Here is a 25,859-nt window from a genome sequence, read left to right on the forward strand (position 1 = left end):
TTTCCAGCCTCAGCTGTTCTGGGATTCTACAATTCCTGAGAAATGCTGGGCTGCTTAAGTGGCTATCAGATTTTTAGAAGTGTGGAGTCCTTGAAATGAGGGCAGGCAGTCCAGACTTTTAGGGCCAACAAAACTACACAGATGTTACTTTTAAAACCTTCTTATTGCAGAGGAGCCTCTCTAACTGTAGGGAACAACTGAAATACAAATAAAGAACTCTTATAGACCAAGTGATTGCTCTCATCAGGGTTTTTGGTTTTATTTCAGGTTTTTATTTGTAATCAAATTGTGACTTGAAAAATACAGAAACTCTGAGACAAACATTTGGAGGGTGGGACAAAAAAGACAGTCACAGTATGTATAATTCTTATAGGCAAATCTCTGTGTGCAGTTGGACCCCAGCTGTTCCACTGAGCTGCTCTGTCCTCAGGGTAGCCAAATATCAGCTGAGCTTCACTGCAGCACCGGCACAGGCCATGTGTGGGATTTTATTTCTCTTCCCCACCATGGGGAAAAGGCCTTTAGTTAAGAAATACAAAGGTAACTGTCTCCTCTGTGTCCATTTTAAGCTCTGATTTTTTCTGTCCCTTCCTTGCAAACACAATCTTGTCTCTCCATTGGAAAAAAAAAGGTGCAACTGTTCCAAACCAAAGTGACTTTGTGTGCATCCTCGTGAGTCATTCCCCCCTGCCCGAGGGCTCAGCGAGTTCAGTCACTGCTGTCCTCTGGATGCTTTTTGCTTGTGAAACAGGGTAGATGCAGTTCTGGCCTGAAAAAAAACTTCTGCACTTCCTCGACATTGTTTGTATGCAGGATCCTTTGGACCCAAGTTTTGCACAGGACACCTCTGCTACCTGAATGGAACATTTCTAGAAATAAACCCATTTCGTTTGCATAGGTATTAGTTACAATTATTCTGATGAGCTTTAAAATATTTTTCCCCCACCAAAGGTACTGTTTTTAAAGAAGCAACATTGTCACAGTATTTCTCATTGCACAGTTCCAGGTTAAGAATCCAGCTTTGCCATATTTCATGACAAAAAAAAGATAATACTGAATTCAGCCTTCTGAATTTTTTGGCTTGTTTAGCTGTGGATTTTGTAGTAATGCATCACTTCCTTCCTTTATGTGGATATTTTATGGACTTCTACCCTCTTTCTCAGTCAGCTTCACCCTTCTTCTGAAGAAATACTACATTTCTTGTGGAAAAAAAAGGGCTCTTACTCATCACCCATGATGCTTAGGAGTGAAAAAAGAAGCTGAAGTTCCACAGAATCAAGTTTCACAAGTTTTCCATCCTTACATTTCAGAAAATGGGAGTGTCTTCCTACTTCCAGTTTTTGTCTGACACAGAGAGTAGTTACCCCCACTCCTCCTTTCAGTTGTCTTGAAGGACAGCAAATTAGAGGCAAGAGATCTCACTAGGATCAGCTATAATCTGATCCTGGAGTTTTCTGAGCCTTTTATCCTTAAAAGCAAACCCACACAACCCAAAATAAATTGTATATCCTGGCAGCACTAAAACGGGACTCCAAGAAACAAATGCGAAAGCAGACTTGCCACCTCAGAGTTTTGCTGCCCTTGGTTTTGTGGAACATCAGAATGTGGGACGTAAACACCTAATGCTTGGTCTGTTCTCAGCTCTTGGTGCTCTGGAGCAGGTGTCACACTGACCCCACAGACCTGTCCTGCCCAGAAAGTTCCACTGGTGAGGAGAACTTGCCAAAGACAAGGTTGCCTTCCCCTGTTACAAGTGCCAAAGCCCCAGGAGGACCAGGGGGAGGAAAGAGAGGGGAAGCACAGTCAGACGTGGCACATCCACGGGGCTTCTGGAGGGAATCTGATTCTGCTCTGAAAAAATAAAAAAGAGAAAGTCAGCATGTAAGAGGTGGCTTGACAAAAAAGTGTATTAGAAGTTTGCATGACACATTTTACATGAATGGATTGATGGAGGATTGTTTTTAAAACAATGGATTTTGCCTCATTTTCAAATTCTCTTTTTGTGTGTCTGTACAGAGACCAGACAAAACCGTCTCAAGGTACTGGGACAAAAATTTGTTTCTTTTTCACAGAAAAGGTGCAGAAACTCGGCAACAATGAATGCAACTTTTCTGGATGACTGAGAATCTTTGTTTCAAATCCTGACAGAAAAGCAACAACCAGCCAGCTGTTTAGTGGGAGCTGTCCCTGCCCATGGCAAGGGGGTGGGAACTGGGGGATCTTTGAGATGCCTTCCAGCCCAAGCCGTTCCACGATTTCAGGATGAAAATACATTTTCATTCTTCCTACTCAGGGCCCGAAGGAGACGTTTTGATTAAGAGTCCATAAATAATGGTAATAAATATTAAAAAATCTAAGTCACACACACTTTAGGTGGTAACAGCACTGTGAGCCACTCTTGGTACAAAACCCACAACGTCGACACAGAGCACAAATCACCCTTGGCACAGGTGGTGCCTTCAACCTGTGCTGGATGTAGTATACAAGTAAAAAGAGATTTTCAACCCCTGACTTAAAAAGAAGATAATTTTTTTTTCCCTATAAGTGTTCCAAGTCCTTCTCTGTGAAGAACAGGCGGTATGTTGGTTTTTATATACCTAAGCGCTGTTCCTATTGCTGTGGGATCAGCTGTCAGCATCTCACTGGGGTTAATTTATGTCTAGCCAGGGTGCTTCCCCCCTGTTCCTGGAAGGAGTTTGTGATATTAATGTGTAGAGAGCAAGTAAACATCAGGTAGTCCTCAGTAATGCTTTGAAATAAATGTAGGGTTATAACAACAAGCCTCCTGGCCTTTTGTGTCTTCTTCCAGGCCTAGATCCTTTCATTTTTCCCAGGAAAAGTGTTAAACTAGTTTTTTTTGACCCAGAAGGAGACTTGCAAGACACTCAGAGTAAAAGTAAAATTTGGCTTTTTAAAGTAGTTGGGAAAAATAATCCATGCAGCAAACAAACAGATATGTAGCCATAGTGAAACAGATTAAATCTGTTTCTGTTTTATGTAAAAATAGTATTTGTTGATGTGGTTGACTGTGAAATGTAAGAACTGTTTCTGTATGTAATGCCTTTGTTCTCAGCAGGTCATTTTTTAATTTTCCTAAGTCCCTTCTGAAATAACAGCTAATATAAAACAGATTCCCTTTCTCTCTTTCTGAAGAAATTGCTGAAAATTAAAAAAAAGGGGGGGGGAGCTGTGGCTGATGATTTTCTTTAAAAGAAGTTGACAACAGGAAATATTCCCTTTTTTGCAAAAAAAATTCCCTTTTTGTAAAAAATTACACTTAAAAAGTTAGGCTTTTGTTCTTGCCTCATCCCCAAGTCCCTCAAAAATCCTGCAGTACAAGAGCCATCAGGTGTCAAAGGGGAGTGTTTCAGTACTCCTAAAGTGAAACACTCCCCTTTTGTTTCAATAATTTATTTGTTTTCTTCCTCAATGAAAATGCCTTTTCATTATAAGAAATAGTTTGTATTCAGGGGTAGCTGTCAGGAAGGTTTTGGCTGAGTCAAACATATATACAACTATCTCATTTAAATACAACTCACATTTAGTTTTGAGAATCTTCCACTGCTTCTGCATTAAGAAGTTTAACCCTCAATAATTTCTAATTTCTTGTGGAAGGTAACGGCTGGAGATATTCTAATTTCTGTTCTATTTGCTTTTATAAAGTAATGTGAAAGCACGTAATGCCATCTTGAATTTAACTTCCTGTTTTTGAAAGACCTTTGGGCCAGCTAGACTACCTAGCTTAGGTCTAAAAATGGATATTTCCTGTATTTTTTCAAGTTGTTCTTTGCTCATCAGGCACAAGAATTGTTGTTTGTTTGGTTGGTTGGTTTTTTTGCTTCTTCTGTGTAATCATGAGATAAAACACTGGAACATTTCTCTTTCTTAGTTTCTATTTGAGTTTATAGCAGCCTAATCTGTCTGTAATGTCATAGTGTGGCTGAACTGAAGACGTTAAATGTAATATAATAATTACTATGTAAAGGATCATATCTTCCAGCTCCACTGAGTAAAATGAAAACTGCTGCTGTTGATTTTATATGACAAAGTGTTATAGCTTTAATGCCAATTTAAGACTTTGTAGCACTAATAAGAATCATTTGACTTGCAAGGAAGATTTTTAGGGAAGAACTTACTGACAATGGTATCTAGAAGCTGGACATCCCTCCTGCATTGAATTCACTCCAGAAGTGTTTACAAATGACCTTCGTGTAGTTACTTCTCTGTAATGAATAAACCTAGATAATTACATCTGCACTATATTGCAATATTGCCTTTGGATGAAATCTACCTGAATTTCCCAGAAGAGCTTATGTGGAGTCATTAATCATGGGGTTTTAAAATATTTATTACCAAAAGGACCCTCCAGATCTCTTGATCTGGTAGTTTAACTTTAGAACTGCCTGAGAGGAAGCTGTAGTTAGGTGGGGGGTGGTCTCTCCTGCCATATCTCAAATGAAAGGGTGAGAGGAAATGGCTTTAAATTATGTCAAGAGACATTCAGATATTAGAAAAAAAATCACAGAAAGAGTGGTTATAGGCATTGGAATAAGTTGCCCAGGGAGGTGGTGGAATCCCTATCTCTGGAAGTGCTCAAGAGGCACCTGGATGTGGCACCTGGGGACATGGTTTGGGGTTGGTGATGGTGCTGCTGTGCTGATGGTGGGGCTGGATGACCTTGCAGGTGTCTCACAGCCTTGATGATCCTGTGGTTTATTCACACCAAGGTAATTTACAAAGGCCTTAACTCCCAGAATAGAGTGCCTTCTGTGTTACTTGCTTTTTAGTGATTTTTATGATGCCCACACTGGTGAGTGTCTTTATGGACTCGAGACTCCTGGCACTTCAGCATCCTTCTCCCTGCAGTCCAGGTCTGTCTCAGTGGTGGAGATGTTTTTCCCTGTCTGAAACAGCTGAATTTTGCCAGGCTTAGTGAGGGAGAACAAGCACCCCAAGTTTATTGGACTTCCTCTATTCAGCACATTTTGCCAATCTTGCCAATACAAAATAAAGCACAGGATAATCACACAGACACTTGCAAGTTAAGGAGTGTTGCCTTACCAGAAGGGGAAGGTGGCTCCTCAATCCTAGGTAGAGCTGGGAAAAAACCCCACAATAATCAAGGTTAATTGTTTGAACCTAGAACTTTCTCTATTTTTCTGATAATTGATCTAAGGGTTAATGTTATTTTTTTTCTACATTTGTCAAACAAACTTAAAGTATGATCACAGAATAATATAAAAGACACCTTGCTGCTCTCAAAATTTAGATGATAGAAACATTTTGATTCTGCATTTTCAAAACATCCTATTTTTCATTTTGAAAACTGCAAATCATTTAGCTTTGAAATTTTTTGAACAAATATTATTTCACTTTACATTTTGAAAAAAAAATTCCCTTGAGAATTATGTGCATTCAAAGAAAGATATTAAAAGATTTATATTATTTGAAAATATTTTTTTTCTATTTTAAGCAGAAGTAAATCTATGTGGTTGAGCATAATGAAAGTTTCCAGCTGATTTATTCAAGCAGGACACCTTAAAAATGTATGATTTGTTTTGATGTGTATCCCTTATTTTTTTTATTTTCTTTTTCAGTTGGTCAGCTGGTCAAACTCAATGCCTCATCCTTCTGGTTGCTATGCTTGTAGGCATTATTTGGCATTATTCAAACACGTGTTACAGTCTCACTCATTTTCCTAAGGAGGAAAAATTAAAATTCTTGTTGCATCTGTCCAGCCATGCCACCAGATCCCCATCTTCCAGCTGCAAGGGAAAAGGAAAGCAGCAACTGGCTGTCATTCCTCTGAAAGGGTCTGTGACCTGGACTTTGGATCCAACTGCCAGAGATTAAACTTCTTCTGCTTCACACACCCACGTGCAAACAGTGAAATTAACTCTGCTGTTCCTCTGGGGCAAAGTGGATCAAGGACAGTACAAACCCATAAAAAACCAGATGCTTAAATGTGGGGACATTATTCCTTAATGTCTCCTCAAAGGGAGGATGAAGAGGCAGGTGCCTTGCCTTTAGGAGTCCCGAAGTGCTGAAGCTTAACAAAGAGGATTTATCTTGTCTTTCTCACATATTCTTCCAACAAAAGCAAGGAACAGAATGAAACTGAGTTAAAAATTGCTTTAAAAATTGGAGTAATCCCTCTCAATGGCTGCATATGGCTTATCAACAAGAAATGGTGCCCTCAACTCACTCCTTTGTACAAAAAAAAAAAATCTTACCTGATACATTGAGTTTAATTGTAGATTTCTTTGTTTGATGGCTCTCTGTCTGTCTGTAGATGCAGGAATATTCAGCATCGTCCCATAACTGGACATTGGAGATCTTTAAGGAAAGGTTGCCATGCTTCATCTGGTCCAGAAAAAGACTGGTTCTGCCGTGGAACTTTTCCTCCTGGCCCTTCAGCGAATCCTGCCCATTCTGAAAGAAGTGCACCAGCTTGGTGCCAATCTGCCAGTAGAGCATTGACTTGGAAAGGGTCAGCTCTCCAGGAGGGGTGATGGTGCAAGGCAGAACCACAGTTTCTCCAACAAATGCGTGGCACGTGGTGTCCAGCTGCCCTGGAATAAACCCAGACAGTTCCATCAGCGTGCAGCAGAAATAGGGACACCAGGTTTCCTACAATTTGGCTTCACCACATCATTATTGCCACTCTCCCTCTCAAGTTCTCCTGTTTCCAGGCAGGAGGGCCACGTGTGCTCAGAGCCCAGCCAGCTGTGCAGCAGGACAGATGTTGATATGTGCAAGTTGCCTCCACTTTGTAAGTGTGGCTTTTGCTTGAGCTTGTTTCCCCCCTTAGCTGGTGATTTTTCTTCCAGCTTTTGGGAATCTTAGTTTTTGGGTTTAGGTGTCTGATTTGACTTTAATTAATAGGTCAGTTCACAAAAGGAAAAGGGGATGCAGGGAAGTGGGGGTGGGCAAATATGATGAAACAAGTTCTGGCTTTGTAGGAAGTCTGGCTGAAAAAAAGGAGAAGTGTGAAAACAGTGCTAGACCAGGAGAAAAATCCTGGATGAGTTTGGTCTCCCACAGCTCCCATTATTTGGCTATCAGATCAGAATTCCCAACTGTTAAGCAATGTGCTGGGAGCTCTCATCTTCCTTTCCCTGCAAAATCTTGCAGAGGGTCTGACAGAAAAGAGCTTTTTCCTGCAGGTCTGGCTCGGTGCACTCTTGCTGATCCCTGTCTGGTGGTCTCTCATACTCTTTGGTGTTAATTCCCAGCAGCCAGAAAGAAGAGTCCGTCATTCCCACTTTAGAGAAATGGTTTTTCCAAGACCTTGGGGAGACTTGGTGGGTGTCCCTGACATCAGGCAGAGGTGTTACCAACCTTCCCAGCCAATTCTAGCACATGCAAGTTTCAGGATGAAGGTATCCTGCAGGTGGGCAAACAGGGGCACAGGCAGGGCAGGCAGCCAGCTGCACCCCACTTACACACACTGTTCGTTTAATAACTTTGGTGACAATTATTTCTATAAATCCTTCCAAGTTAGCTGAAAGCATACTAAAACTTGTGAAAATGAGTGAGTCTGCCACTATCAGGTAGGACAATTCCTACCAGTTTGTAGTGCCACATTTTCTAGGGTAGACTGGGTAATGAAGAAGTTTTTTATGTATTTATAAAGCATGAACAACTAGGTATTTCCAGCACAGAATGTGGGCTTAAATTAGCACTCTGACCAAACCTGTTGCATAAAATAACATTACAAATTAAAATGCAGATTAATTAATTTGGACGAAAAAGTTATTCCCAGCACGGAGCAGAACAAAAGCAGTGTGAGTCTGTGACTGCACCAAAAAGAAAAGCTAAAATTCACAGTGAAACAACTCAGTCTGCTTCCATGGCCAAAGTTTTGTGAAGCATAGTATTGAAATATTGACTCAATATTGAAATAAATATTCTTGGTTGCAGTGGGCTCACTCCTGTGTTCCTGGCTTGCATCAGCTCTCTGCATATGTCAGGCTAAAGACCAAAGAGAGTCCCAGTTTCCCCTTGAAGTCAGTGACATCAGCCATGGCTCAGCATGTCACACGCTCAGGCCTCTGTTTCCATATCAATCAGCCTTCTTTGGTGTCACACTGTGTTTATCCAGACATGAAAGCAGAAGGAAAAGGACGATCCAGACAGCTGAATCTGAGAGCCAAGTAAATGTCTTTGGTTATAACTCTTACACCACACATCTGCTTTTCTTTGGTTTTCAGAGTTTTCAGCTGAAAATCCCAGCCCAGTTTGTTCAACAATGTCAGCTTTTAGCTGAAAAAAAATACATATCCCAAGACTTTTTTTCTGGTTTGTGGTGGAAGGAGAATCCCCTCGTTGTGTGGAGAGCTGAGCCATTTGGTCATTATGCTTTGCCCATGACAAAAAATTCTTCACGGGGTGATTAGACCTGGGAACAGGCTGCTCAGGGAGGTGGTGGAATCACCATCCCTGGAGGTGTTTAAGGAAAGGCTGGACGTGGCACTCAGTGCCATGATCTGCTTGACAAGGTGGTGTTTGGTCCTAGGTTGGACTTGATGATCTCAGAGACTTGATGATCTTTTCCAACCTAATTGATTCTGTGGTTCTGTAATTTTCAGAACGTTATCAGTTGCTGGCCAGGTTTTGCTTCTCAAAGGGCACTTGAATTATAACGAAGCTCAGCCTCCCCTGTACTGTGCCCTAACTGCCCCAGCATGTCTCACCCTACAATCCCCAGGCCCTGCAATCAGTGACACACCCAGGCAGGGCCATCAGCCGTCCCCAGCACACCTCAAGGGGCCACTGCTGGGTGAAGGAGGGGAGGGAGCCTGAGCCCCTTCCCTGAGCTGTTTGGGCCTGGGGAAATGTTGGAACCCTGGATACTGAGAATTTAAAACTTTCTGTGCTGAAAGGCACAGACCCCCAAGAGAACACTGCATTTGACCTGAGGCTGCAGAGAAGGCTTCCAAAATGGAATGATAGAACTGGGATTGTGGGGGTGGAGTTTGAATAGAAGTGTGTAATATCACAGGGTGGAGAACGCAGAGTTTAAGGGTTTAGAATGCAGTAATAGATTTAAAGCAAGATGGAGGTTTTAGGGCAGAGGCTGGTCCTTCTTCTTCACCTTCTTCTCCATGGGTTTGGGTGGTTTTGTGTAATTGGACAGAAAAGTCCCCATTGCGGGACACAAGTGATTAGTTATTGGGTTAAAAGTAAAAATAATTTAGGTGTCATTTCTTAGCTGCATAGTTTATCCTTGAGACCTTGTAGAGAGATAGATACAGGGCCATTTTGTAGCTTGTTAGTAGAATGCTGTAGAATTCACAACTTGTAAGATTGTAATATAGATAAGAAAGAATAAACATTTGAGCCAGAACACAAAATACTGTCTCTAGTGCTTTCATCCTGATCCTGACAGGCAAAGTCACTCACTGCTCAGCAGTGTCCCTAGGGCAAGGCCATGTGTGAAAGCAGATTGTGGTTCTGGCTGGCCCTGCCTGTGGTCAGGAAACCACAGTGGGAGAGGAGTGTGCCTGAGCCTGCTGCAGGGGGTTGGCAGGCAGGGGAAGCAAGGAGCCTCCAGAAGAGGAGGGAGAGACTTTCCTGGTGGGAATAGTCCTGTCTGCAGGGTGCCATGAGGAGAGAGAGTGCTTGCAATGCATGGTACTGTGCTTGAAGAAAAGATGACAAACAAAGCTTGTAGCTCTTTTCAGAAAAAATGGACAATAAGGATTTTCCTAATGAGCAAAAGAGGGAGGAAGGGTGTGGGTCCTACTTCCTGGCTGTGGACACCTGTACCTTTGATACTGGTTTTGGAGGTGCACCTATTTGGTCTTGATTCTTTTTCTGAAGATGGAGGACACCAGTATTTAGCATATCTGAGCTGAGCCATACCCATTCCCTCTCCTCCATGGCATGGTGTACAAACCTTGTAACACTCCTGAGGCCTCTATGAACACCCACAGGGATCAGCCCACCCTGCCCTCGCTGCTCCCAGCTGGTAAAATCAGGGCAGAAGGAGGCAAAAAAGGAAGCACTGCTGAAGCTGGCTGGGATAAGAGCAGGTGACTGAAATCTGCTGTAATGAGTTATTTAATCAGCCCACAGCTGCAAGAGGTCTTTTGTAGATTGGGAGAACAGAATTCTGGGGGCAAGTCAACGTGTCCTTATAGAAGCCAGTCTTGAGAAGAATAGTGAAGTCCTGCTGATAGTGCTTGGTAAGCTTCCCACCGAGGCTGTTGCTGCAGCAGGAGCTGTGGAAGCAGGGAGCTTCCTGGCCAGAAAACTGAAGCAGCCTTGTGGTGGCAGCTGCTGCTGAGGTATGAAAATAAGGATTAATAGTGCTCATCTTACCTACCAAGTAAGCTTTGCACATGGAAGGGGCAGCTCTTCCCCTTGGAGGAGATGAATATTGCTACACAGCTTTCACTTGTAGTTGTGAAGCTTGAATGGAAAGTGGGACGAGTTTGTTTTGTGGATTCCTTTTTAATTGTGTGTTTTAAATAGTGATGAAATGTTTAAAATTGTTAAGATGAAATTGAATGCGACAATTTAGTCAATCTGTAAGATTCCTGTAATGAGGTAACACTCCTGCTTCAGTAATTGACGAGTGGTGCAGGGAAGCTCATGAAGATTGGGCTTTTTGTTCCCCCCTTGTTTTCCAGGAGAAGTGTAGCATCCTTACCCACCACAGTGTCTGGCAAATGTGAGGCACTTCTGGGCAAACAGAGGAGTCCTGACCACACACAGAGGTCTTACTCCTGCTTTCTTTAAGGAAAGAATGTCAATAAGGAAGCTGCATCTCGTATAAAGTTCTCTCAACAACATGTACTAGTTTATCCTTTTAATAGGGAAGATGGTATCTAATTCATGTAATGTCAGAAAGTCAACTCTGCTAGAACTGAGCAGATGCAAGATGGTTTGGGGCTGTAAAGGATGAGATTCCAAGTAATCTTTAATATTATTAAAGTGGTGGGGTACTTTTAAGGATGTGGCAGGATAAACTCTATAGATAAATGTTTATGGGTCTGAAACACCTTAAATTTGAAAACCACTTCTTTTGGATACAGAAGTTTATCTGAGGGTTACAACCTTTACTCCAAAACCTTGGACTGTGATGAAATGTATGCAAAGCAATGCATTCATTTGCTCTGTTTTGCTCCAAGATTCTGCTTGTACTTTGTGTGTTTGCATGTAAATGCCTCTGCAAATTCCTAGGTGCGCACTATGGAATATTTACCTCTGGGCAGAGAGGCAAGCAGTAAGCAGGCAACCATCCAGAGAGCAGTCTCCCTAATGAGAAGGAGAGAGAAGAGAGAAAGGTCAAATGCTTTGTTAGAATGCTAGAACAGAGATCAAAGACCTTTTCTCTGGTGTAATTTATGCCATTTTCCCAAGCGCCCTCATCTGTGAAGGTAATTTGGATATGAAGCTGGTTGGGTTAGAAACCCTGGCTTGTTTTGCCATCTAGTCTTGGTGTGGGTTTTATCTGCTGCCTGTAGAACTGAGGTTTCTCAGTGTTCACGATGGGACAAGGCTTCGTTTGCCAACACCAGACCTGTACTTCGCTCTTGCCTTCACACACAATGTTAGTGCATGTATGTAGTCATAGTTTGATCTTGAGATTATTTTCTGTTGGGAATTAAATGAAATTCCTTCTGTTCCCAAAACTTCAGCTCCTTCACAGCCCAAGGAAAAGCATAGCTTACCATTTCATTTTTGTGCCTCCCAGCCCTTGGGAATCTGTCCCTGTCAGGAGCTTCACCAGATGCTTCAGCTGCTGCTTGTGTCTCTGCAAAAGAGTGAAAGGCTCTTAGTTTTTGTTATAAGAGAGAATAGTTTATTTATTGCTGCTTCATTTGCTGTTTTCTTTCACTTTGTGTATGTAAAACATGGTGTGTTATTATATATTTTCTGGGTATGTATCATTTACAGTCTGTATATGTAGATTCACGGTGTGTTTGCTTTGGCATACACTCTTGCAATACAAAAAATGTATTTTGCTGTGTAGGATGGATGTGAGTCACAAGCCCTGCACTGACTAGCCCTCGGCTCTCAGCCTGGTGAAGGGATTCTTGTTCTGCAGCCAGCTGAGAGCAAAGAGAGTGGAGAAACCTGATGGGTGTTGTATTTATCAGGCGATGTAGGCACCATCAAACTGCTAAATACCACCAAAGCGGCACATCTCCCAACAAAATAATAAGCCTGCAAGGAAAATGAAAAGAGTTTCTTTGAGGAGGCTTTTAAACCAGGTACTTTCTTAGGAAAAAAATCCAAAATGGAGCAGGAGTGGAGATGGGAATGAATGTGGAGTTTGGCCTTCCTTTTGCCATCCTCATAGGATCTTGTAGATATCTTGTAGATTAAGGAGTACAAATATCTGAGTGATTGCTCCTCTCTGTGTGCTCCAGAGGTGATTCTGACGGTGGAAGCAGTGTTTTAGCCAAGGTTCTCTTCCCACTGAGGAAGCTCTGTGTGGGGAAGGTGCTGGTGCTGTTCTCCTGGCTGTTGCTCCTGGCACACTGTTGCTTCCTGGGGCGAGCAAGACCTGGGTTTGTGTCCTTCCCTCTCTCCTCATGGCCAAGCCCTGCTTATGAATTGTTCAGTAGCCCCATCCTGTGGCAAACAAAAAAGCCATTGTTGGCTTTTTTGAATTAACAGTGTGTACTGCCTGGACTCCTGTGGTTGCCTCTCTCCCCACTGAGGAGGTTAATGTTTTGGGCAAGGGTATACATTTATGGGAGTTTATTCCATGTTTGTTTCCTTCCTGCCTAGCTGTTGTCAATGAAACTGAGGCACTGATGGTCACTCCTATCACAGAATCATTTAGGTTGGAAAAGACCTCTGAGACAGTCTAACATGTGTCAGCAGACCAGAGTGCCATGTCCAGTTGTTTCTTGAACTGTTCCAGGTCTGCTGACTCCACCACCTCCCTGTGCAGCCCACTCCAATGCTTAACCACCCTTTCTGTGAAGAAATTCTTCCTGATATCCAGCCTCAACCTCCCCAGGTGCAGTTTGGGGCTGTGTCCTCTCATCGTGGTTGCCTGTGCCAAGAGAAGAGTTTATCTGCCCTCTCAGCTTTGTGCAGATGTTCCAATCCACAGAAGGCTGCCAAAATACCAAGGAGCAAACTTGTTCTGCTGGGCCAGGCCTCCCCAGCAGCCTGTCCTGTGAGGCAGCAGCGAGGTCTCTGGCCATGCTGAAGGTGCTCTGTGGTACTGTGGCTGTGTCCACTCTCTCTGTACATACAGGTGGCCCTTATGGTAATCTCCTTATTCAGAAACACTGAAACATTTTGGCATGTGTGGCCAGCTAACAGGGCCTTTTTGAAGGTGCAGTAGCAGCAGACAGGAGTGACCCACAAGGCAGAGCTCCTGAAAGTTGTATAATTCTTCTGGAGGGTCAGTCATTTTCTGGCAGTTTTGATTCTGACTCCAGGAAAACCAGGGTGGTTGTTCCAGCACAGCAGGTTGGTTTGTGTCCCTGCCTTTGGCTGGCTTCCTCCCACGGAGTCCCTGTGGAGTTTCTGGTTCTCAGAAATGCCTCTTAGGAAGTTTTGGACTGGGGAGTGACTGAGATCAGAGTTGAGATACCAAACTGTGTCTGAATTGTGCATGTTGAGCTCTCTTGCCATCCACGAGCTGGTGTTACTTCCCTACTGAAGTTAAGCTTGTGCATAAAGAGAGCAATGCAGGCCTTTTTATAAGGAAGCAGAATCAAACCACAGGAATACTTCAGATAGTCTAGCTTCAGTACTGTTTAGTTGAAATAACTTTTTTCCTGGCTTGAGCTGACTTAACTTGATGCTCCTAGAACCCTAAAGGAGAGATCTGTTCCTGTCTGTTTAGTTGAGCTGGTGTAAGATGTTTCATGCACCATGTGGATAAGCACTTAAAACAGTTTCTATTTGATATTTCATTTTCTTATTTTCCATTTCTTGTTTAAATGAATTGGAAGTTTGGAAACTAACAGTTTTTTTCTTTCTAATTTTTTTCCAAATATAAAATTTGACTTATTTATGATATAAATCAGCTGTAGAAATTATTTAGGACTTTTTCCAGAGGTTAAAATAATTGAGTAAGGCTTTGCAATGAATAATCACTTCCTGAAGAATTCAAATGCTAATTAGTAACTCTTTAACATGCTAAACTACCTGAAATAACGAAGGCATTGGGTGCAATTAAAATATATGATTAAATTATAAAATGTATGATTAACTTGCAAAGCATATGATTAAATTGTAAAGTTAAGATCTTGACAGTCTTTGTCATCCAACTTTTGTGTCATATGTGCAAGGCCATGTATTGAGCACGCTAGCTCAGCCTGCATTAAAATTAAATTAATCAAGTAGTGAAGTATCCATGTGTTTCCTGTAGAATAGCAGGGCTTTGTGTCCCAAAGCAAATGGTTTCCACTTGTCCCTTTCCAGTGCAGGAGGGATGGGGTGAAAAACTGCTGTCAAAGTTATCATGCTCTTGGTAGCACTAAAACTCTCCCTGTGTGGTGACCACAGAGTGTGACACTGATATCAAAATGGTTGTGAACTAAGTGGGCAAGACAAACTGAAGGAACTCATTGCTTTTTCAGTTCTTCCACTTCACCTGGCACCATCCAGCACTGAGCACTGAATGAATGGTGATACAAGGTGGAGAAGGCAGCAGTAATTATGAAAGGATTAGCTAGAATCACCTAGCAGATGAATGAAGGCCACTGCCAAGGTGTGAGCATCTCATTGAGCACCTGGCAAAGCTTGGTAGCTTAGTCGTTGGTAATTTTTTCAAGAATGTTTTTTATTCCCCTCCCTCCTTTGCATACCTTTGGCTTTAGAAAACAGATTTATGCAAAGTGACTGTTGTTAATGATGCTTGTAGGAGGGTGGGGGAGGTACCTTTCTCCATGACTTTGTGAAATCCTGAGTGTACCCTGAGCTGAAAAATGCCACCTTGCTATTCCTTACCCACATCAAGGCAATTTGCCGTCATTTCTCTCATGTAACCACAGTAACAGTCCTATTACCTTTAGGTAAAAGCCCTTAGTTAATAGAAAGCTAATGAGTGAGTTTGCAAGTGGAAATTACAGCCTGGTTTCTTAGAGAAAGTTTTATGATGCAACAGCCTGTACCGAAACTCTGTGATTACTTCTGGTCTTATCTGAAAGCAACCTATAAACAACATGAGGTATCATTTACAGGCCTGTCCTATAATTAGCTCAAGGAGAGAGATTTAAGACATCTCAGAGAGAGGTGCATGCTGATCCGCAGTCAAAAATGACACTGGCTTCCTCTTCAAGGATTCTAGGTTTTGAAATTGCCCTAATTTAAAAGCTGTCTCCTGGAATTTTGTGAGTGGTGCCAGCAAGTGTTTCTGTAGCCGCCCTTGTGGCTCAAGGCAGTGGATAGGAGTGTCCTCGGCTTCCTTGGGGGACTGCCTGGGGCTTCAGGCTGCAAAATGTGCTGTGGTGACAGCTGAGTCTTGGTTTGGGATCCTTATCTTCAGGTGGCCTGCTGTGGGTGGCTGGCCTGGTTTTCATGTTTGTTTGTTTTGGCAAACTTCATAAAGTTGTAATTCTCTGGATTTGCCCTTATCTACTGTGCACTGGGGCTCCCTGTGCTCCAGTCACACCAGCCCAGCCATGGAGGTTGTGGGTGGGGTGCTGCCTTTGGGCTTTCCTGTGTTTCCCCATGCTGCTGGAATTTCCCATGGCCTGTTTTAAGGCTTGTCGTGGGCCACAAATAGGCTCTGGGGACTGAAAGATTATCAAAGGCATTTCTGATCTGAAAAGATTTTCCTTCTTGGGAGTAATGAATGAATGGTGGTGGTGTGTGGTTTGCTCCTGGTGGAAAGCTGTAGAATCAAGGAATCATTAAAGCTGGAAAAGTCTTTTAAGATCATCAAGTCCAGCTGTCAACCCAGCACCACTGCTGTGTTTGCCACTAAACCATGCCCTCAAGTGCCACCTCTACATATTTTCTGACCGCTTCCACAGATAGTGACTCCATCATTTCCCTGGGTGGCCTGTTCCAGTGCTTTATAATCCTTAAATTTTTTCATGATCTCTAATCTAAACCTCCCCTGGTGCAACTTGAGGCCGCTTCTGATCCTGTCACTTGTCTGGGAGAAGAATCTGACCCCCACCTGGCTACAGCCTCCTTCAAATAATTGTAGAGAGTGATAAGGTTTTCCCTGAGCCTTCTGTTCTTCAGGCTGAACATCCTCAGCTGCTCCTCACCAGACTTGTGCTCCAGACCCCTTCCCACCCCTGTTGCCACTTGCTTGCTCCACTGTACCGCATACAGGTCCTGCTGCAGGAACTTAGACTTTTAAATAAACAGCTTTGGAAAAGAGGAATTTATTTCTGTGTATGGAAATAAAATGTGCAGGGAAAACAGGAATTTCAATTTATAGTGGATCAGGTTCCAGAATTCAAATGTAAATAAACATGTTCCCAAGGGTTTGAAGGAAAATAGCAAAACTCTAGAGGTGTCTGGCCAAAACCAGACTGTGTGTGACCTCGCACATTTAGCAGACTGGAAGCTTTGGGAAGCTAGACTGTGTTCTTGATTTCAGAACAGCCATTCTAAATAGCTCTCAGACTAAACTGGTCTGTGGCTTTGTAAAATGAGAAGAGTTTGGTGGCTCAGGGGACTGATGCTAAAAGTGGCACCTTTCGTTTCAAGTTTCAGGGGGAAGGAAGCATGCTCTTGGTATGAGTGAACAGAATTCAACCCTGAGCAAATGGTGCTACAGTCTTGTGGGTATTTGGTGGTTCCATGTTAAGTCTGGTCAGATTGAATTCTCAGATGGTCAAGATCCATGGCACCTATATTTCCAGCTGTTATTTCTGAGAGATTTTTTCTGCCATCTGCTTTGCTGCCTTGTGTGAAAGCAAATCCAGGAACGAGGAGGATTTTTGTGCTCGTTCCAGGGAGATGTCGTGTCTCTGCTGCTTGTGGCGTCAGTGTTAGGCAATTTGGCATGACATCTGTCTGTAATTTTCAGTAGTGGGCCCTCATCTCATTCTCTTAAGACATGCTTTATTCTCTGTGTGAGAACTTTTGTGCCACATTGAGCATTTAGCTTTCGAAGAGAATGCTGCTGCTGTTTGGCAGGGCAGTGCCTTCCATTTGCTTTCTTCCTGTTGGAAAGACTCTTGGCATAGGGAGGGATTTCTTCCCTCCAAATCCCTAGCAAGTGTTCCCAGCCTCACCTATCCCATCTTCTGTGTCCTAAGCCCTCCTGGGACTGAGTTCTGCAGATCTGACACTCTGTGATATCTCAGGAAGCACAGCCTAAGCAGTATGAGGCGTCTCCCCTCCTTGACCCTCATGCTCATGGGGGAGATTTATTCTTTGTGACTGGTGGTGTGTGGTGCCCTTTGATGGAGTTTCTGGAATAAGACCAAAAAGCCATGGTTCCTTTTTGTAAAGTCCTTCTGACAGGTCCCACAAAAGTTCTTCTTTTTCTCAATTCCTTTTTGCCTTTCTGAGAGTTTCCACTGCTCTTTATCTTCCAGTTCCAACAAAATATTGTTTTTTTCCTCTTTTGGTGAATAAATTATTCTTCCTAAGAATAAAGATCTCTTCTTTCAAGAGATTGCAGTTATGTGAAAAAGGCATAGGTATGTGAGGCTTTACCTTTTAGGAAACTGTAGCCTTAAAGAAGTAGCTCCCAAGTAGCATTGCAGAAGGAGACAAGGGTTCATTCAGCTGAATCTATGTTATGTATTTTTTCTTATTTTGGAAGCAGTTCCTGCCTGAACATCTGCTTCTAGTACTCCCTGTATCATGGTTTATTTTAGTGTTGTTTAACCTACACAGGTATTGTAGTCTGGAATGTTAACATGGAAATAAGGATTTAATTTTTTTTTTCTTCACTGAGGTCTTTTTTTTTCCTCTGGCATCTGCTTAAACTAACCCTTAAATTAGTGGTATTGCCTGACTCTGGAGTGCTCAACAACAAAGCAGCTAAGCTGATCCTTAGATTAAATTATGTCAAGAGTCCTGAAGGCATTATTAATTTAACTGATATCAGTGAGAATGTTTGGATTAATACAACAGTGATCAGTACTAATACTTCTAAAGTGGATGATCTGGAGATGTAAAAATGAGACCTGGTTTTGAAGAGTGATGATCCAATCTGGAGATGTAAAAATGAGACCTGGTTTTGAAGAGTGATGATCCAGTCTGGAGATGTAAAAATGAGACCTGGTTTTGAAGAGTGATGATCCAGTCTGAGTCGCTAGCATAATTTTGGAGACCTCAACATCTGTGCACATGTGCCATAATCTCTGAAATTATTATTTTGCCTTCTTACTGATTGAGTGTGTGTGAGGTTCTTGCTAAAAACTTGTTGGAGTAGAGAGAAGATGGGTGAAATAAAAATACCTCACTATCTTTCCTCTGGCCTTCCACACATGAATTATCTATTAATTATGTCAAGCGGTAGGAATTCCTGCATACAACTCCTCATAAGACGGATATAGGCAAGAAGGACCAAAATGGATTGGAATATGTGGAAGTTCTTGCATAGTATGGATGTGATTGACAGGTATTTCTCCTTGCTTTTTGTCTCATGGCCTTTCTCTCCCATTGTAGTTACTATTTGCCTTAAAGGGCTTTGTGCCACCTGGATTAGAGATTCCCTATGTGAAATAATCATGTCATAAAAATGAAGATGGAAGCCTAATCCTGTTGTTGGTCTTTTACTTGCAGAAACCTCCCTACACTGAAATATCTCCACCTAGTTTAAATTTCTGCAAATAGTTTGCAGCTCCATCATTCAATGGGCTGACCCCCTCTGCTTGCGTGGAAATCACCCAATTTATTGAGCTCTTCCTTTGTCACTAAGCTCCCACAGAGGGACAAGGTACATGCACAGCTAGGCGTGTACAAGGCTGGTTCAGGCTTCTTGGAAAAACAGAGTAAAGAGGGTATTGCTGCCTGAAATGATGGAAAGGGCAAGGAAAACTTAGGGTGTAGCTTGACAATAATTGAGTTACTGAACACTAAGTAAGAGCCCAAAGCCAGGACGGGTGAGGCTCTGAGCAACCCAGTCTAGAGGAAGATGTTCCTGGGCATGGAGAAGGATTGGAATGAGATGATCTTGAAGATCCCTTAAGACCCAGACCATCCTATGAACAGTATTGAGCTGTTAAGATTGTAAAGCTCCAAAATGATCAATTTTGGAGGTCCAGTCTGCAGCTACCTTTCACACTGGGCCAGGATTATAAAACCCTCTTAGTAAATGTTATCAGCCCAAGGAAGGAAAGAGGAAAACTCCCTCCCTTGGAAGTTTTGAATTCTGGTAGTGGATATAGCCTAATCACAAGGGAGAGGGAGAAAGGGAAAGAAATTCTGGGGGAATTTCTTAGGAAGCAGAATGGAAACTATTTCAGGCTCAAGAGACTGCTTTGAGCTGACAGAATAGTCAATAAAATGCCTTTATTACTTTTGTTTGATGCCCTATATAGGAGGAAGTGCAACACACTAATGTCAGAATTTCTATTCTCCAAAATGACTTTCCAGCCCAATACTGTGAGAGCAGGGAAAATCCTGACATGCAGATGTTTATTTTTGCTAGCAAGAAGCTCCAGGATTACCAGTTTCTTTTCCTTATTGTGATTCCTCTCTTCCCTTAGATATTTTTATTTGCATAATGTCTCAAAAAGAGGCTTTTTCTATAAGATGTGGTTGTTAGTGATACATATAGCAATCCCACCAAGGCTCAACAGTCAGTTTGTTTTTTTCCTCTATCCGACCTGTTAGGACAATATATCTCATCCCTAACTTGTGATGCCAAAATAATTGTACTTATATTTCCTATCAGACAAGAAGAGGAAGAAACTTGGACCCAGTTCAGAAAATGTTTTTTGTTCTACAGGAGGGAGTTAAGTACTCATCGACAAATTGATGAGCCTCCCAGGTAAATGAGGCTAATTAGCAGCCCATGCTGTTGAAGCTGCTGCACTGGATGTGGAAATGCTGTGAATGGTGGGTCTGAAAATGGAAGTTCAGGGTGCCAGCATGAGAGGAGAGAAAGAAATTGAGATTAATCAAGGCTGGTGTAACTTTTCTTGGCTCTTCCTGGAGGATAATGTTCACTTGGGACTGAGCTGACAGAGTCCCTGGCTGAATGTCTGTACACCTGGAAGATAAACCCTCACAACAGCTCCTCTGAGCAAGAGAAACCGCCTGAGTCACATCCAGTGTTTTTCTACTCAGCTACTAGATGCAGTTGTTTGAACATGCTGATGAGCAACTGTTCATCATTAAGTTTTTACAGACCTGGAACAAATCCTGGGGCCAATCAATGATAATAATTAGCTCACTGATGTCAGAGCTAAGGAACCAAAAGTAGCTGGCCTCTGCCTGAGCTGGTCTCTCAAGGAGCATTGTTCTCTCACAGTAAAAGTGAAGGTGTCTGGGTTTTATTTGAGGTTTTTCTCACAATTCTTGTAAGCAGACCTGCAACTGCAGTTTGTGAGAACTTTTCGAGGAGAGAGGAGCTGTTTACAGAATAACTTTTCCCAAGAAATTCATAGCATGTACCCAGTACCACTGGTGTGCTGGTGAATTATCTCTGAGATTTCTGCAGGTTCCAGTGACACCTTTTTTATGCAAGGAAAGAAAACAGATAAGTAAATAATTAATAAATGGAAAAGCTGTTCCCTTCTCCAGGAGCCCAACTTGGCTTTTTCCAAAGATGCCTATAGTAAAGCACCAAGTATTCATGGAATACTTTGTACTAGTAAATAGAATACTTTGTACTAGTCCTAGTGGTTCAAGGACTCTTGAACCAGTGACAAAAATAAGACTGAGACTTGCCAAATATTGCAGGTTTAAACCTGACCCCCTTTTCCCCACGGAATTGCTTTCCCAACCCTTGCTTTTAGAAAATATTTATGAAGCTGAAGCCTACACAGTCTTTTACACATACCTGCTCTGGTGTTGGAGCAGAAAGCTTCCAGTTGTATGGCTGTGTTATGACCAGGGTAATATTAATGTCCAATTAGCTTCTGTTTGTCAGAGATAGTTATGAACAGGATCCCAAGCAGAGGCCCTTAAAATGCCTGTAAGCACTCCATGCTTCTTTTGCTGATCTGTAAATGATTGTTCCAAGTGCAGAACAGTCATACAGAGAGATTTTGCCTAGGTGCTGAAGGACTGTAGACTTTTGGCTTCATAGTTGAGGTGGATGCATTTTTTTTGTCTGAAGAAAATGTCTGTAACAGTCAATTTGTGTAAATAGGAGAAGGAAGAGTGGGGATCATAAACACTTCCTGCAGGGCCCATGCTCTGCAATGTTTCTCAGTGTTCTTAAAGCTTTCAGATCTTTTAAATGCCTGGTTCACATTTAGTTCAGCCAAATGATTTTCTATCTGGAGCACTCATCTCTCAAGCATTGTGTAAGCATGATCAGATCTTGTCTCATTCTTGTCCCACCAGCAAAAGAGCAATTTCTGTTATTAGTGCAATAGCATTAATAGCATTTTTTTACCCCTGACTCTAATCACAGCTGCACAGGGAGGTGCTGGCTGCTTTTCAAAGTAAAAGGCTTGGGGTTTGGAAGCAAAGTAAGGAACTCCTCCTTTCTTTTGAACCTCTCCGAAGGACCACTTGTGTTTTCTTCCTACTTACAGGTTTCTGCTCAGAACCGTGGCATGAGAAAAAGGTGGCATTTTCACCCCTACCCTTTTCTGACAGTGGTGTCCTATACTTCCCATGGCTGTGTGCATGTAAATTAATTTTCGTGTTACCTGCTCTCTCCTTTAGGTCCGTGTGGGACCCTACTGAAACTTGTTTCATTATTATCTGTGCATGTGTCTCGGTGGGGAAGGGCTGTGTGTTACTTTTGCTTTTTCTGTGGTGGTTCAGTGCCTTGGTTTTCCTGTTGGAGACTGTAGGACGTCAGCAGGATTTTTTTAAAAAAATGATCTTTTAAATGAAAGCTGTACTTGGTTGAAGTGTTGCTCTTCTAGAATTGGAAGATGACCAACAGCTCTGGTTTTAAAAATCCAAACCCATCTCCTCCCATTCCTGGTCTCCCCTTTCCCCCAGTGGACAGTAAAGGGCTACAAGGGATGTTGGGGGAAAGAGGGAGGAATTAAGCAGGTATTTTGCTTGATCCAACAAACCTTACTGCTCTTAAAGAAACCAGGTTGTGAACTGTTAATTACATCGTTGTGCAATTGGCTGGTGCTGATCTCTGAGTTGTGATAGAATGGGAAAAGTTAAGCCAGTCCTTGAACTTAACAACTGAAGATCACAACCCAATATGTAAATTTATTATGGCTTCCAAGAACTGGGGGGGGACATAGCTATTAAAAATTACTGACTTTTTAAAAATAGCCTTTAGCTTGCTCTTCTAAGGTGAAATGTTTCGGTGAGAAGGGAGCTCTGGTAATGAACCATCATTACTTCAGAGGATGATTTTTTTGATTGTAGCCACATAACCCTCTCATCAGTATGTTTAAATCTAGAGAGAACAATAATTTTCATCTGAAAGTAGGACACAGCTGAAAGTAGGCTGGAGAATGAATATCTGAAATCAGCCAGATGGTATCAAGCTAATAAATTCTGCCAGATGTCTTGTGTTGCAATAGCATCTGGTGGCCACTTGGTAGGGGATGGTAGGGTCATCCTGTGGGCTGTGGTGGAGGTCCCTTTGGATATGGCCCAAACAAAGTACCTTAGCAGTGAGTCACTGGATCAACTGTGTGAGATTGTTTTATAAAGGAAACTTTCTGGCCATACAGACAGCTGCATCTACAGCAGGGGAGCAGCACATGGGTTGCTGCTGTCTTGTCTTTTTTGCAGTATAGAGTGCACCAAACTAAATTTTTCTCAGTGTCAGAGATGCCAAACAGCATCTGTTTTAGATGCTTATGCTGTTTGGAGCATGTTGGTAAGCAATGACTTGAAAAGAAAGAGCAGCAGTTTGTGCAGAACCACAAGGTTTCATGCTGTGAAAGATCAGCCAGACCTCTTTGTGGTTCTACACTTTCAATGTAGGAAATCCCCCTGTGAAAGTTTTAGGTGAACTTTGTTTTGTAGCCTATTTTCAACTAGCCCTGAAGTGGAAGCTGAAGGTGTGAAATGCACGACCCACTTAAGGCTTGAAAATTCAGCAGAGCATTGCACTGACCCACAGCTGGGTTGTTAGAACTTGTCTTCCCCCAAATGCTGTTTTTCCTTTCCAAAACAGTAACGTTTACCTTTACCAGTGTTGCTGAGAGGTCTTGGTAGTGCTCTGACTGAAGCACTACTTGTGTGACATTTCCTGCTCCCAACACTCATCCTTACTTCCCTTGAACTCATGCTCTGTCCTTTCCATTGATTAACACCCTGTGAAATATCTTCTGATGCTATCTCACACCAGACGTGTTTTTTTCCCTAGGATGATCCAGTACCTGCTTCTGCAATGGCAGGAACAGGTTGTAGCTCCACAGTTGTGATCTGGTATCTCTGGGTAGCTGCAGGAGCTGTTTCTGTCTCTGCAGTGCCACAGACACAAATCTCCTCTGCACAGTATCAAGTGCATGTGGCACATCTGCTTTGGCACCCTCTGAGCTCTTGGGCTAGAGTTTTGCACAACTGATGACTTTTGCATCACCTAGATAACAACTGTTCTTTGGAAATCCAGGCAGAAGTGGGTTGGAGCACTACAGAGATTGTGTCTGTGCCAGTGATCTTAGAAACACCATTAAATACGTGTATTTTACGGCCGCTAATTGCTGGTTGGGTGCCATCACAGAAACGTGGTGGGATGCCTCACATAGTTGGAGCACTGTACTAGATGGCTACAAGCTCTTCAGAAGAGACAGAAAAGGGAGAAGAGGTGGAGGGGTGGCCCTTTATATTAGGGAGGTTTTGGATTTCATAGGTATTGAAACTAATGATGACGAAGTTGAGTCCCTATGGGTAATTCCTACCCTTAATTCCTATGGGTAGGAATTAAGGGGAAGGCCAACAAGGCTGACATCCTACTGGGAGTCTGTTATCGTCCACCCAACCAGGATGAAGAGGTGGACAACTTATTCTATAAGCAAGTGAACAATGTTTCAGGATCATCAGCCCTTGTTCTTGTAGGTGACTTCAACCTACCAGACATCTGCTGGGAACTTAATACAGCAGAAAAACAGCAGTCTAGAAAGTTTTTAGAGTGTGTGGAGGGTAACTTTTTGTCACAGCTGGTGGGCAAGCCCACCAGGAGAGGGACTATGCTAGACCTGTTGTTCACAAATAGAGATGGACTGGTGGCTGATGTGGAGGTTGGAGGCTGCTTGGGGCACAGTGATCATGAAATTATAGAATTCTCGATAACTGGTGAAATAAGGAGGACTATCAATAAGATTTCTACGTTGGACTTCCGGAGGGCAGACTTTGGCCTATGTAAGAGACTTATTCAGAGAGTTCCTTGGCAAGCAGCCCTTGAAAACAAAGGAGTCCAGGAGAGATGGGTGTGCTTCAAAGCAGAGATCTTGAGAGCACAAGAACAGACTGTCCCTGTGTGCCAAAAGATGAGTTGACAAGGCAAACGTCCAGTCTGGATGAGCAATGAGTTTTTGAAAGAACTTAGATATAAAAAAAAGATGTATCATCTTTTTAAAGAGGGACTGATTTCTCAGGAAGTATTTAAGGGAGCTGCCAGGGCATGTAGAAAAAAAAAATTAGGGAGGCCAAAGCTCAGTTTGAGCTTAATTTGGCAACTTCTGGTAAAAGTAATAAAAAAGTTTTTACAAATATATTAATAGTAAAAGGAAGGGTATAACCGACCTCTGTTCCTTATTAGATGAGGCAGGCAACCTAGTAACTAAAGATGAGGAGAAGGTGGACATGCTTAATGCCTTCTTCACCTCAGTCTTTAGTGGTAAGACAGTTTGTCCTCAAGACAGCTGTCCTCAGGGGTTGGTAGGTGGTGCCAGGGAGCACAATGGTCCTCTTGTTATCTGAGAAGAGGCAGTCAGAGAACTGCTGGGACACTTGGATGTTCATAAACCAATGGGAACAGATGGGATCCACCTTAGGGTGATGAGGAAGCTGGCAGATGAGCTTGCGAAGCAGCTCTCCATCATTTATCAAGAGTCATGGCTCACTGGTGAAGTCCCAGATGATTGAAAACTGGCCAATGTGACACCCGTTTATAAAAGAAGTAGGAAGGAGGATCCTGGTAATTACAGGCCAGTTAGCCTGACCTCAGTGCCAGGTAAGGTAATGGAACAGTTCATACGGAGTGCTATCACACAGCACTTACAGGATGGCCAGGGTATCAGACCCAGTCAGACATGGGTTTAGGAGGGGTACGTTGTGTCTGACCAACCTGGCCTCCTTCTATGACCAGGTGACCTGCCTGGTGGATGCAGGAAAGGCTGTGGATGTTGTCTATTTAGACTTCAGCAAGGCCTTTGACACTGCCTCCCACAGCACACTCCTGGAGAAGCTGGCAGCCCGTGGCTTGGACAGGAGCACTCACTGCTGGGTTCAGAACTGGCTGCATGGCCAGCCCAGAGAGTGGTGGTGAGCGGTGCTGCATCCAGCTGGGGGCAGTCACCAGTGGTGTCCCTCAGGGCTCTGTGCTGGGCCAGCTCTGTTCAATATTTTTGACAACGTGGATGAGGGCATCAAGTCCTTCATTAGTAAATTTGAAGATGACACTAAGCTGGGAGCTTGTGTTGATTTATTGGAAGGAAAGAGGGCTCTGCAGAGAGACCTGGATCGGTTGGATGGATGGGCAGAGTCCAACAGCATGAAGTTTAATAAGTCCAAGTGCTGAGTTCTACATTTTGGCCACAAAAATCCCCTACAATGTTACAGGCTGGGGACAGTGTGGCTGGACAGTGTTCAGGCAGAAAGGGACCTGGGGGTGCTGGTTGACAGCCGGTTGAATA

At 42.8% G+C, this 25,859-nt stretch overlaps 1 protein-coding gene and 1 long non-coding RNA gene across 2 annotated transcripts in view; one reads left to right on the forward strand and one right to left on the reverse strand.

The window, feature by feature from the left end:
* Nucleotides 1-238: 238 nt before the first annotated feature.
* LOC137468205 (V-set domain containing T-cell activation inhibitor 1-like) overlaps nucleotides 239-25,859 on the reverse strand; it is a 31,413-nt gene continuing 5,792 nt past the window's right edge. The window contains exons 2-6 of the mRNA XM_068179680.1: nucleotides 11,682-11,764; nucleotides 11,213-11,265; nucleotides 6,234-6,572; nucleotides 5,062-5,097; nucleotides 239-1,851 (exon numbers count right to left, since the gene is read on the reverse strand). Of these exons, the coding sequence (XP_068035781.1) occupies nucleotides 1,748-1,851; nucleotides 5,062-5,097; nucleotides 6,234-6,572; nucleotides 11,213-11,265; nucleotides 11,682-11,689 (540 nt within the window). The 5' untranslated portion in view covers nucleotides 11,690-11,764 and the 3' untranslated portion in view covers nucleotides 239-1,747. The remainder of the gene's footprint in view (nucleotides 1,852-5,061; nucleotides 5,098-6,233; nucleotides 6,573-11,212; nucleotides 11,266-11,681; nucleotides 11,765-25,859) is intronic.
* Nucleotides 9,940-11,185, forward strand: LOC137468208 (uncharacterized). Its single transcript, XR_010995797.1, has 2 exons — nucleotides 9,940-10,292; nucleotides 10,638-11,185. It is a non-coding gene; the product is annotated as an uncharacterized lncRNA (long non-coding RNA).

Source organism: Anomalospiza imberbis, chromosome 2 (genome assembly GCF_031753505.1).
Source record: "Anomalospiza imberbis isolate Cuckoo-Finch-1a 21T00152 chromosome 2, ASM3175350v1, whole genome shotgun sequence".
Taxonomy (NCBI): Eukaryota; Metazoa; Chordata; class Aves; order Passeriformes; family Viduidae; genus Anomalospiza; species Anomalospiza imberbis.